Source organism: Carassius carassius, chromosome 26 (genome assembly GCF_963082965.1).
Source record: "Carassius carassius chromosome 26, fCarCar2.1, whole genome shotgun sequence".
NCBI classification, from domain to species: Eukaryota; Metazoa; Chordata; class Actinopteri; order Cypriniformes; family Cyprinidae; genus Carassius; species Carassius carassius.
Window position 1 is genome coordinate 23390154 of NC_081780.1, and position 13918 is coordinate 23404071.

The 13918-nt window shown below is 41.3% G+C and overlaps 1 protein-coding gene across 1 annotated transcript; it reads right to left on the minus strand.

The window, feature by feature from the left end:
- Positions 1 to 7721: 7721 nt before the first annotated feature.
- On the minus strand, positions 7722 to 13646 carry LOC132105976 (uncharacterized). The gene is made up of 4 exons (XM_059511560.1): positions 13556 to 13646; positions 9590 to 9745; positions 9345 to 9542; positions 7722 to 8110 (listed from the first exon to the last, which is right to left on the minus strand). The coding sequence occupies exons 1-4, from the start codon at positions 13644 to 13646 to the stop codon at positions 7722 to 7724; spliced, it is 834 nt and encodes a 277-aa protein (XP_059367543.1).
- Between the last annotated feature and the right edge of the window lie 272 nt (positions 13647 to 13918).

Below are 13918 nucleotides of genomic sequence, written 5' to 3' on the forward strand. Positions count from 1 at the left end.
AAAATCTGTTAAAGTACTTACAGTTCTATCCAAAAATAAACTTTTTTGCCGAAATACAAAAACAACTTTAATTTATATTGCTAGTTTAGCCTTGGAGATTTATTTATTATCAGTAGTAGTCCTATTCTTATAACTAATGGCAGAAAAACGGATGTCGTGCTGACAATCATAAACAACAGCACGTGGTGTCACAGGCGGTGGTCTTCAGAGTGCACCTGGAAAGACAATAATGGACTACACTCGTCTCATCGTGGAAGTTGAGAAATATCAAGTTCTTTATGATCCACACAATGTACTTTACAAAGACTTGCAGGAGAAGGAAAAAGCATGGGATGAAGTTGCAGCGGCTCTCATTGCAGATAATAAGTAATTTTATAGTGTTTTTGATGCTTTCGCTGGCACACGAGCGAACAACTCAATAGGCTATTTGATTCAAAATTGATTCAATTGGAACCATTTATTTACAATTTCTAAATTACACATAAGCACACAAATAACAAAAGCAGGTGATACATATAATAAACAAGTAAATGCTGATTTCAAGATGAGCAGGAAGTCAAGGCTGTGAACTATTTACAATATACACATAATTTAAAACCGTTTATTAAATTGATTTTCAGGGTGTCCTTTGGTAAATTTGATTGCAAACAAACCCAGTGACAAGATGGTAATATGCACCATGTTCTCTCCTACGTCGGTTAATGGGATGAACCCAAAGTATGCGTCTTTTTCATAGTCTCCTTAATAACAAATATAGCACGATGGCCTTTCTTCTATCAACAACACGTACTGCACGGAAAACAAAGACAGCAAAACAAATGCCAGCAAATGGAGGATACGACAGATGAATCCTTCACGGCCGAACGTACCCCAGAATTAACAGTGCGGCGGTGACGATGGGACTTTTATTAAAACAAAATAGCAGGTGATGGTTCTGTGGCGGCCGTTGAATACACTTATAATACACTTATAAAGTTTAATAAATTTAATTTACTCAGATATCTATTGAAGCAAATGTTAGAAGAGGTAGGCTCTTTCTTAAAAATGTGATCTTAAACTAACAATATTTATTTGACAATGTATTTATTAAATTGAGAGCTGAATATAATAATTTATTTACTGAGGACAAAAACTTTCATTAGGGCCTCCTTTGTACATAATTATATTTCATGCTTTATAAAGCCAACAACAAGAAGACAAAAAGTAGATAAGACTGCTTAAGTAGATGAGTCTTTCACTTGTATTTTTATTATATCTGAATTAATTAATTCATTTATTTATTTTGGTAGTGCTGTCATGCAATATATGTCCACATGTTTTAGGCAAACTTGATAATCCAGAAATATGATTTTTAGAGAATTTTGTATGCATGTCCGGCTTGTGTGTAATATTTTCTAACCTTAAGATTGCATACCTGTCTTAATAATTTTCATAAGTTCATAAATTTTTGTCTTTTAGGACAGTCCTAGAGGGAAACTTTAAAAATAAAATGAATTAAGTTGTTCTATACATTACATTTATAATTATATATATTTTTTTAATTAAACAAAGTAATGTCTGTGCAGTGTTTTATTTTTTTATTATACTACGGGCCGTTGAGAGCTTGAATCTGATTGGCTGATGAAAGTTCTGATGTGTGCAATTATTTTCTGGGAGATGCACGGCAAATGTAGTTCCAGGCAGCTCTCTTGACCGCATTACAGTTCCATATCACTTTGCATAGTAAAACTGTAATAACGGTCATGCAGTTTGTTGTAACGTCGGGGTGAAAGGAGTGGCAGGAAGCAAGTGCGAGTTAACAATGTTTAATGAGATAAATGATACAGGACATAAACAAGAGACAAAGATGACGCTGAAGGGAATACACAGTCCAGGATGGTGCAGGTGAGTGAAAGATCCGGATGGCCGAGATGAGTTGGCAGCAGGAGAGGGTGACACAGGAACTGCCGGGAAGCGAGCCGAAGGTAAGTGATGTTGCTGTTGGTGATGTGCAAAGAGTGGACTGGGTTCCGGGGAGACACGGACATCCAACGCAGAAACACACAAGAAAGCAGACATCAGACGAAGGACATGAAACAATGCTCTCACAAACACAAGACGCTAGACAGCGGCTGAAGAAGTCCATCTGGAGGTCGGTTAGATGACTTACCACTGGCGCAAACTGAGCAAGCCAAAACAAAATCGTAGACGTCGCGAGCCATAAGTGGCCACCAGAATCGTTGCTTAACCCTTAAAGACCTAGGACATTTTTGGGGCGCCTGACACACCTGCACTTTTCTTTGTTTTTCAGACCTATTCTAGCAGTCAGCATCAAGTGCCATATATCATTATAAACAGGAAGACTTACAGTTTAAGTTTAACTAATTCAAAGTCTCAATTTTACTTTCGTTTTCTCAAAGAATGAATGAAATTACAGAATTTTAAGAAAAATGCAAGCAACAGTTGGGTGTTTTTTACTGTGTACTCAAACAGAAACTCCTAAAGTTTGGATATTTTTCTTTAGAAAGTTGTGTCTGGGTGTTTCACACTTCCAAATAAAATTTTGTTTAGATATACCATTCCCCAAGCAAGTTATAGCCATTTATTACAATATTGTTATCTGCGCTTTTAAGTAAAAAAAAAAAACAGGCCTATTTCGTTAACTAACAATAGAGATGTGTCCAAAAACATTTTAATGAGTAAAGAAAATGGAAAGAGTGTTATTTGATAACAAAACCAAACAAAACAAGTTTTTTTCTTCTTCTGAGAAATATATTTTCAATCTGAGTATGAACTATAAACACAAACTATGCAGCATAGGCTATAGTAAAACAATTGCACAAATTGTCTTCAAATATACAGTGCAAAAACAGTGCAAATAATTCACAAACTACACAAAATGAGTGAGAAATATTCAGATTGCAACAGAAAAACAGTGTCAACTATCTTTATGAACTATATATTTTGTATAATTATTTAATTATAATAGACATAATATAAATGAGAGTTTCAATGGCTGTAATATGTGTCGGAATCGATTTTACCGGGACATCGCCTTGCAACCCAAGACATAAATTCCAGTGCTTGATCAGATATGTACCACTGTTTCATCCTTGGTTTTGATTTGTTTTATATCAAAGTTCTCTGTCTTGTGTTTTTTTGTTCTTTTTCAGAGAGTTTTCTCATGCAAATGTGTTTGTTTGTGTTTGTATCCATGCACTCGCGACAGACTTAACATTCACTTTGTTTTCGTTCATATTTCAAAAGCAATATGTTAAGTAGTAGTTCAAATGACTACTTATTGGTTGAATATGGTACAGTTTGAACCAATCTGGGCTCGGGGGTGGGACTACACGTCAACAATCATTTCTGTTTGGCTCAGAGGAACGAAAGCATTGGTTTCTTCTGACGAATCAATGTTGTCAAAATGTGATGACGTAATCACGTGCACTACGGCGCCTCTGAATATCCAAATGAGATAAACAGGATCTCCGAAACGTGGAGAATCTCTGCTTTACATCACTTTTTAAAGCATTCAGATTGGATTAGCGGTTCAAAAGTTATTAAACTTTAAAAAACAACCGTTATTGGTTCGGCTTATCCCTGGATGACAAGCAACATTAGAGCAGTGACCCCACTGAATAACCTCGGACCGTAACTCTTCCGGCACAAATAAACGATTCGGTGGGCATCCGGGCGGAGGCGTTACCCCTTCTAAGGCCGTCTTGACCTTCGATTCGACCTCCCATACGAGTGCTTAGACGACTATTCTCTCAGGTAAAATACACTCGGGAGTCACCGGGCGTTCGGAAGGATCAAAAAGACGTGACAAAGAATCGGGTTTAACATTTTTGGAACCCGGGCGGTACGACAGAGTAAATTCAAAGCGGCCGAAAAAAAGTGCCCACCGAGCCTGCCTGGAATTGAGTCTTTTGGCAGTTCTAATGTACTCTAAATTCTTGTGATCGGTCCAAACAATGAAAGGTACCCCTGACCCTTCCAACCAGTGACGCCACTGCTCTAAAGCTAATTTGACAGCCAACAATTCTCTGTCACCAATGTCATAATTGCGTTCAGCAGGAGATAAACGATATGAAAAAATGCGCAGGGATGCATCTTATCGTCCGAGGCAGCACGTTGGGAAAGAACTGCTCCTACTCCCACCTCTGATGCATCGACCTCCACCACGAACTCCCGTGTGGGATCAGGGATCAGGCCGAAACGAAGCGGCTCTTGAGGTTGGTAAAAGCAGTCTCGGCTGCATCAGACCACCTGAATGGAGTACTGGGGGAGGTCAAGGCGGTCAGAGGTGAGGCTAGTTGGCTGAAATTATGTATGAAACGTTGATAAAAATTGGCGAACCCCAGAAACCGCTGTAGGGCCTTACGGGAATCTGGAGATGGCCAATCTATCACAGCCTTAACTTTGTCAGGATCCATACGTATTCCCTTGGACGAGACGATATACCCTAGGAAGGGAACAGACTGTGCATGGAATACGCATTTCTCCGCCTTGACAAAAAGACCATTCTCAAGTAATCTCTGGAGCACTCGTCTGACGTGTTGCACATGTTCCTGGAGAGATGAAGAAAAAATCATTTACACTTCTCAACATCTGGGATCGTCTCCAGAGTGTTTGAGTGCATATTTCCACTGTCCAGAACCGGACAGTGTCCGTTTTGTCTGACTGTGCATGAACCGGCAGTGTGCAGCACTTGCCGCCACTAAATTACACTATATTTGTCCCGTATTGTCATTAATATATATACCGTAATTCCTCAAATAAAAGTCGGGGCCTTTATTTACCTGATCTGCAGAAGGTAACAGGCCATTATTTGAAGCAGGCTTTTATTAGAGGCAGGCCTTTATTTCTAATTCCATCCGTTTGATAAATAATTGTTTTAAATAAACCGTTTTAAATTAAAGCGATATCGTTCCAGTTTTAAGAAATATTAGCAAAAATATCACCATATTCAACAACAGCCAGAAGGGCAACAAAGTATTTTATGTCAGAATTAAAGTAATCAAACACCACCATTGTGTCAGTTTTAACTCGGTAAATGTAAAGAGTGTTAATTTCAAATACAGCTACTACAGTATTGCTGGTAGATCACAATAAGAGCATGCGGTAGCTATGTACAACACATTGCTGTTTTGCAACACACCAGTATCTATAACCAGCATGAACTGAACATGACAAAAAAAACAATGTTTTTTCAGAGCTACACATAAGTTACCAGTATGAAAACAACAACAACAAATCCGAAGTAACGCTACTCTGGATACCATAACTTTGATTAAAGTCAAGAGACAAAAGTCCTGGCACCACAGACAACTGCTGGTATCCTATAACATTCAGCCACAAGCAAAATCCAAACAAAATTGCTTAAAAATAACATTGTCGCAGCTTACGGTAACTTGATAAACTAAACGGTGTAATTACCAATAACATAATAATTGGTGGTCAGTCCTCCTCCTCAAAATCACCATCTTCGCCATCATCAAGAACTACAAGTTCATTGTTAAACAGCTCCTCTTCATCTTCCTCGTCCTGAAGTGCTTCGCGCCTGTTCTCCAGGCCCTGCTGTCAGACCTGATCGAGCGCCTCCCTTCCGGCGGCGAGGCTGTCCCTCCCTGAAGCAGAGGATGAGGTCATCTTCGCTCCCGTCAGTTTTCACAGACAGTCCACAAACTTTGAAAGACTTTTTGATCATATCCACGTCCATTTTGTCCCAGGCGGCAACCACCCAGTCCACAAGCAGGCGTCGGGCGGGGGCTTTTAAGTTATCTCCGGCTGTGTACTCCTTATCTGCATCCCCTGCCATCCACTGATCGTAGGCATCGTGCCGGCTCGCCTTGAAGGGTTGGTTCCACATCACATCGGGGGCTTGGATATATTTAGTGCAGCCTCCCGGGATCACTGCTGTTGTGATAATGTAGCCACATTTTAGTTCCTCTTTGGTGGCGGCACTGATGTGGCAGCGGTACGAGTCCCACGCCAGCAGCTGCGGGGTGAAGTTGAATTTTCCCACCACAGACTTCAGCCAGTCAGCTGTGAGAGCGTCATTCATCCATCCATTCACAGAAGTAGTAATTACTGCGCTGGAGGTCTGCTGCTGCATTGCCTTCACTTCACGAATAGCCCCTTTAAAAACAATATAAGGCTTCAGTTTGGTGCCGTCGGCTTTGCCAGCGAGGACAACTGTAATATGGCTTTTCTTGTGTCCTGTGGTTTTTAGTGCCATGCTCTTTGCTCCTCGTGTCAACAGTAGAGGGAGACACCATATCGAACCAAACTGCAGTCTCGTCCATTGCAATGATGTCCTTTTCTAAAATCTTTTTAGAACTGACAGCCTTGCTAACGTAGTCAACGTACGAAACAAGTTTCTCAGTTAGTAGATCTGGGTCTTTCTGGGCCATGCTGGTGCGACATCGAAGTGAGAAACCATTGCGCTGTAGAAATCTTTGTAACCAACCCCTGCTAGCCACAAACAAATCTCTTTCATCACTCACGAAATTGTAGATCTCCAACCCTTTATTTTGTTTCATTTTTCTTGATACTCGGTTGTGTTTGTCACGCGTGGAGTAGATCCAGTCAGGTAGCCTTGTTTCTAGCTCCAGCTCAACTTTTTTCCTCCTACCTCCAGCTACCCGTGCTCTGCTTTTGTCGGCTAATCTTGTCGGCTCATCCTTCCATTTCTTCCAGTATCAGATTCTCCTGGGTTCAATGTCAAAATATCTCGCAGCTTTTTCACCCGAATTTTCCGCTGCATACTTTAAAACTCTTGTTTGTTTGTTTATTTTCATCTGGGTGCCATGCTTCTCAAGTTCGTTTTTAATAAAGTTGTTGAAAAGTCCGTCACTGGCACTAAATGAGACCAGTGTTAAATCCAATGATGCTACTGCCATCTATTGGCAACTGTACATTACAATTAATTTGAATGCACATTATATGAAAGGCACTTAGGAGATTATCCACACAAATTTTCCCCCGGTCTTTACTTGTCCGTGTTGACCACGCCCCCGGCCACTATCAGAGGCCCGGCGTTTATTTGACTATCGGTTTTTATTTGAGGAATTACGAAATACTGACTTCAGCTTGGACCACTAAATAAATAGATTGCTATTGTTTTGTAAGTATGATGGTTTGATTATTTAGCATACAGGTCATTTCAAGAGTGATAAACAAAGTTATAGAAAATATTTGTTTTCATGCATTTTAAATGTTTAAAATTGTGGAAACCACTCATTGATTCACACCATGTCTTGACTGAATTATTATTTGTAAAATAAGGGCTTTATAAAGAGTGTGTATACATGGTAATAAGTATAACAGTTTATATTTTATTAATTTAGGGAAATTAACAAGTGTCTTAGCCCTCAAGGGACTATTTGGCCAACCAGCTTATTCCTGCTTGAAAAGCAAAATGTTATTGATAGTGTAAAAAACATCAACTTTGCAGCACATGTTGATTGATGGACTAGCATTACTCAACATTACTACCATCCAGCAACACTACATTCAATGAAGTAGTAAAAAACATAATAAAAATTCACTTAAATGGATACGGAATCGGTACCTGAAAATTTTAATACTGTAATATATGTCGAATTTTGACATTGCCAACCTTTAAATTAAGTAATAAAAGGTACTGAGCAATGAGTAGTTGAGTGTTGTGCTTTTTTTTTTAACACTATTTTGTAAAATAGTTGTTTAATGATTTTAATGGAACCGGAAAATGTCTAACGATTCCCAACCTTGTGGGGAGAGTGAGGGTACATACACTGTGGACTGGGAGTGGGCACAATGGGGAGAGTGTGGGTACAGTGTGGGCTTGGTGTGGGCACAATGGGGAGAGTGTGGACTGGGTGTGGGGAGAGTGTGGGCACAGTGTATGGGCACCATTGGGAGAGCGTGGGCATAGTGTGGGCTGGGTGTGGGCACAATGGGCATAGTGTGGGCACAATGGGGAGAGCATGGGTATAGTGTGGGCTGGGTGTGGGCACAATGGGGAGAGTGTGGGTATAGTGTGGGCTGGGTATGGGGAGAGTGTGGGTACAGTGTGGGCTGGGTGTGGGGAGTATGGGTACAGTGTGGGTTGGGTGTGGGGAGAGTGTGGGTACAGTGTGGACTGGGTGTGGGCACAATGGGGAGAGCGTGGGTATAGTGTGAGCTTGGTGTGGGTATAGTGTGGGCTGGGTATGGGTACAGTGTGGGCTGGGTGTGGGGAGTGTGGGTACAGTGTGGGCTGGGTGTGGGGAGAGTGTGGGCACAATGGGGAGAGCGTGGGTATAGTGTGGGCTTGGTGTGGGTAGAGTGTGGGCTGGGTGATGGCACAATGGGGAGAGTGTGGGTATAGTGTGGGCTTGGTGTGGGTACAGTGTGGGCTGGGTGTGTGAGAGTGTGGGTACAGTGTGGAATGGGTGTGGGCACAATGGGGAGAGTGTGGGTATAGTGTGGGCTGGGTGTGGGCACAATGGGGAGAGCGTGGGTACAGTGTGGGCACAGTGGGGAGAGTGTGGGTACAGTGTGGGCTGGGTGTGGGCACAATGGGGAGAGTGTGGGTACAGTGTGGGCTGGGTGTGGGGAGAGTGTGGGTACAGTGTGGACTGGGTGTGGGCACAATGGGGAGAGCGTGGGTTTAGTGTGGGCTGGGTGTGGGCACAATGGGGAGAGTGTGGGTACAGTGTGGGCACAATGGGGAGAGTGCGGGTACAGTGTGGGGAGAGTGTGGGCACCGTGTGGACTGGGTGTGGGCACAATGGGGAGAGCGTGGGTACAGTGTGGGCTGGGTGTGGGGAGAGTGTGGGTACAGTGTGGGCTGGGTGTGGGCACAATGGGGAGAGCGTGGGTATAGTGTGGGTAGAGTGTGGGCACAATGGGGAGAGCATGGGCATAGTGTGGGCTCGATGTGGGCACAATGGGGTGAGCTTGGGAATAGTGTTGGCTGGGTGTGGGCACAATGGGGAGAGCATGGGCATAGTGTGGGCTGGGTGTGGGGAGAGTGTGGGTACAGTGTGGACTGGGTGTGGGCACAATGGGGAGAGCGTGGGTTTAGTGTGGGCTGGGTGTGGGCACAATGGGGAGAGTGTGGGTACAGTGTGGGCACAATGGGGAGAGTGCGGGAACAGTGTGGGGAGAGTGTGGGCACCGTGTGGACTGGGTGTGGGCACAATGGGGAGAGCGTGGGTACAGTGTGGGCTGGGTGTGGGGAGAGTGTGGGTACAGTGTGGGCTGGGTGTGGGCACAATGGGGAGAGCGTGGGTATAGTGTGGGTAGAGTGTGGGTAGAGTGTGGGCTGGGTGTGGGCACAATGGGGAGAGTGTGGGTATAATGTGGGCTGGGTTTGGGTAGAGAATGGGTACAGTGTGGGCTGGGTGTGGGCACAATGGGGTGAGCTTGGGAATAGTGTGGGCTGGGTGTGGGCACAATGGGGAGAGCATGGGCATAGTGTGGGCTCGATGTGGGCACAATGGGGTGAGCTTGGGAATAGTGTTGGCTGGGTGTGGGCACAATGGGGAGAGCATGGGCATAGTGTGGGCTGGATGTGGGCAAGGTGTGGGCTCAGTGGGGAGAATGTGGGTATAGTGTGGACTGGGTGTGGGGAGACTGTGGGTACACTGTGGACTGGGTGTGGGGAGAGTGTGGGTACAGTGTGGAATGGGTGTGGGCACAATGGGGAGAGCGTGGGTACAGTGCGGGCTGGGTGTAGGCACAATGGGGAGAGCGTGGGTAAAGTATGGGCTGGGCGTGGGTATAGTGTGGGCTGGGTGTGGGCACAATGGGGAGAGTGTGGGCTGGGTGTGGGGAGAGTGTGGGTACAGTGTGGACTGGGAGTGGGGAGAGTGTGGGTACAGTGTGGGCTGGGTGTGGGGAGAGTGTGGGTACACTGTGGAATGGGTGTGGGAACAATGGGTAGAGCGTGGGTACAGTGTGGACTGGGTGTGGGCACAGTGGGGAAAGAGTGGGAATAATGTGGGACAAAGGTATACACTCTTATTTGTCCTTAACAAATAACAATTTAGTTTGGTTCGACACAGTAATGTAAACCTATTGGCCCCAGTTGCCCTTTGAATGTCCAACTTTTTCAGGGTTTCTGCATGGTTTAATCAGTCAAATTTAAGACTTTTTAAAACCTTTTTATGACTATTAGGATTTGAATTTATGACCTACACGAATTACGATAAATAACTTCAATCATTAAAATTCCTTTCAAAAGTCTTTTTTTATTATTGACTTGCATTGAAAGTAACAAGTTGTATTATTTAAAGAGTTATTCTATTATTTCTTAAGATTAAGAAACTGAAGCCTTCGCCTTCTTTTTCTTGAGTATCAAGAACACAGGAACACTTTTGTAACACAATTGTAACATTGTAAAGTAACATTGTAAATTAACAATTATTTTATGGCATTACTTTCCAAAATAACAAGTGTTATTGGTGTTTGGTCACAGTATTCAACACCCACAAGCAGGCCGTAGCTGGGGTTTGCGGGGCCCTGCTGAAGCTTGTACCAGTGGGCCCTGTTTGAAATTGTTTAATTTGTATGTTCGTTCATTTTTATTTATTTTTGCTATTTACACAACGCTTATGTTTTTTTTCAAGTTTGTAGGTGTCCAGGTACAGAAACCGAATAATTAAATGTAAAATAGCACTGGATAGTCTTCAATGTAAAAATTAAATATACAATCAAACCAAAATTTATTCAGACACCTTGAACATTTCTCACATTATTACAGTTTAATTCCTATTGCTTCTAAAATAGTTATAAAATATGACAAGAATTTAGAGTTAAACTCTTGTCAGAACAAATTCGTCTTGATAATGTCATAACTTTAATAGAAATTTACATAATGGATTACAATCAACCAAAACTACAGACAACTGTTATTATGACAATATTTACACAACTATCAATACTTTGTTGACCAATTACCAAGCAATGCTTCATTTTGTTCAGACTGTGGTGTGAAAAGGTTGATTTAGCAATTCAGAAAAAAAAAACACATAAGCAATGCATGGTGCTTTATAAGGTGCTGAATAATACAGAAATTAATTTTGGAACAGATATAGAAATCATAAAAAAAAAAAACACATCACAGAACACATAAAGCAAACAGCAAATGAAAAATAATTCCCCTCAGGGGCATCCATGCATTTTCCCAGTAAATTTCTGACCCGTCCCTGCCGTCCCCCATAGCCCTGTCCCTGGCATTTCGGAGCCAAGTTTTGATGCAGGCTTCTGCCTCACTTGCTGTAGCTTGGTGACATTTTGTCAAGGCATCTAAGAAAGAAAGAAAACAACTGGATTACAAATGTTAAAAACTAAATAAAGGTTCTTCAATTCTCTTTAGACTTTTCAGCTTGAGAAAGTTCCCCAGTGTTCTGAAATTGTTTTAAGGCACTAAGGAATTAAACTTGCATTTTGACTGGGGAAACTCAGATTAGTTTGAGTTTAAGGATTGTTCCGGGTCCACAGGCTGATTTATCTTATATTTTGACATAGGCAAAATAAAGTAGACACCACTACTATGACCTGCTGTTGGTCAGAAACTTGACCAAAAGTACAGGTAATGACATGATGACACATGCTGGTGTAAGACATATCCTGTCAAAAGTGTGCCATCCAGAACTGACACTTAAACAGAGATATCTGGGTACATGTAACATGGAGGTCAATTAAACTTAAACTCTGCAGACCCAGATACAGGTTCATAAAAATGAAACATAATTCAATCAATAACCAAGAAAAGTGCTTATGACACATAGTAAAATAGGATTCTGCGGGTAATGTGTTTTATAAATACTCTTTTTGAAAAGGAAACTCATGATGACACATTTAAATGCAAAAATATAAAATTTTACTCAATTCAGAGTTAGAAGCTGTTATTTGAAAGATTGTTTTTTCTGGTACATTTTGGCAACTATTCGCATCAAGCTAAGTAAATTGCAAAGAACTGAACCAAATAGAGCCTGAATAACAGACTAAAAAAAAAAGTAAAAAAATAATAATAAAAAAGCACCTATATATATTTTTTGTGTGTGTGTGTTTATTGTAATATTTGAAACATATATAATTTTATTTATAAAGAATCACACTCATATTTTGTAGTTCAAATGGTTTTGTTTACAATTAAACCTTTTTTTTTTACTTCCTCCACTGTATGTGTGTAGGGTAAACATTTGAATTTGTGTATGACAAATTTAGGTGAAAATATCAAAAAACGCACCTGAGCTTATTAAACTTTTTTCCATTTATATTATGCCAATATATTCAATTAGTCAAACCATTGACTACAACTTTTGTATCAATAAACTCCTAATTTGCTGATTATTAATAGTCAGTAATGTAGTTAAGTTTAGGTATTGGGTAGGATTAGGGGTTGAGAATATGGTCATGCAGAAAATATGCTTTATAAGTGCTAATACACTGTCCATATGTTCATAATATGCATGCTAATAAGCAGGTTAATAGTGAAAATTGGTCCCTGTTACCATTTTTTAGTCCTATTTCCTTTTTATTTGTTATAATGCCTTATCTCTTTTAAAACAACATAGTATACCTATGATTGCTTTACAGATCAGCATATTTCCAAAGACCAACTTTTGGCCATAGCTCTTCCAGGATAGTTGCAGAGCCACTTTGGTAGACAGCATACGGAGTAGGATCCTTTTTGTGTTGGAGGAATAGTTTGTTCCTCCAAATGTTGCCAAATACTTTACCTAAAATAAGATATACATTAGTGTATTCACAAGACAGCTGTATTAAAACTGTAATGAAAAAGTATTAAACTTAAATCATTTATTTATTTATTAGAATCCTTTGTCAAAAGCAATATACAAAAGAGGTGTTTGGTATTTAATAAAATCAGATGTACCATCGCATTGTAGAAGGCCTCCTTCTTCAGTTTGTTTTCCAAAATTTGAAGGTCCACTATGTTTGTTAGAGGTAACTCTTCACTCTCTGGCAGGTCTGCAGTTGCTGAGGTTTGTTTAGTCAGGGTAAGCAAGAGTAGCTTTATGACAGGAACCTCTTCTCTGAAGTATTCCATCTGACTTATAATGTAGCATTGTGTTGCTGTTGACACAGTAAGTTTCAACACATTAAATAAATACTATCACAGTAGCATTTACTATTGTGTGTAGGCTCTATAGACTGTACCCACAGATCCACACTTTAAATGGTATTAGGTGGAGTGATTTTTCAAATCTAATCTTGAAAAAGTAACACAACTACAAAAAAACCCTCCCCCGCCCTTCCTCCCTCCCTCCCACTTCCCTAGGGAGCACACAGATTAGACCAAAATCATGATCAGGATTACAAATTGGACCTAACGAATTACCACAGATGAAAGACACAAAAAGTCTAAACAATAGCTTCTTTACATCCTCTGCAGCCTTTTCCCACATCACCAACGTTTTTAGCTTGGCATTATTAATACGGGCTGATGACCACTCCAGGTAGATCACCTCAAGAAGAGCTTGAAACCAGTGTTTTATTGATAATTGGTGCGGAGGAAGCCACCTCAGAACAACAATTTTTTTCGCTGCAGTCATGCCAGCCAACCTGAGTTTACGCTCTATCTCAGTGATCTTAAGTCTGGAGTCGTCATTTAGAAGAAGCAGCGCCGGCTCCAGCGGGAACTTCCTCCCCACCAGAACAGACATCTTATCCTCAACTTTGCCCCAAAATCTTTGTACATCTGAACATTCCCATAAAACATGTATTAATGTGCCCATGGTGCCCTGACTACAAAATGTACAGTAGGGGTTGGGCACTAGACCTAATAAATGTCTTTTACGTGGTGTCAAATAAGTCCTATGGCAGATTTTGTAGTGGATTAATTGGTGATTTGGGTTTTTAGAAGACCCAAATACATTATTCCACACCACCTCCCAATTAATGGTCTCTGTTCCAAGAGGTATATCCACCTCCCACG

What these genes read in the sequence shown, in the direction of transcription:
- LOC132105976 (XM_059511560.1), bottom strand. Translation starts at nt 13,646, where the DNA reads ATGTCTGTTCTGGTGGGGAGGAAGTTCCCGCTGGAGCCGGCGCTGCTT. An exon ending in TAAGATCACTGAGATAGAGC is followed by an intron (nt 9,746 to 13,555) that starts GTAAACTCAGGT and finishes GCCCACACCCAG; the next exon opens with CCCACACTATACCCACGCCC. An exon ending in GCCCACACCCAGCCCACACT is followed by an intron (nt 8,111 to 9,344) that starts GTACCCATTCTC and finishes GCCCACACCCAG; the next exon opens with TCCACACTGTACCCACACTC.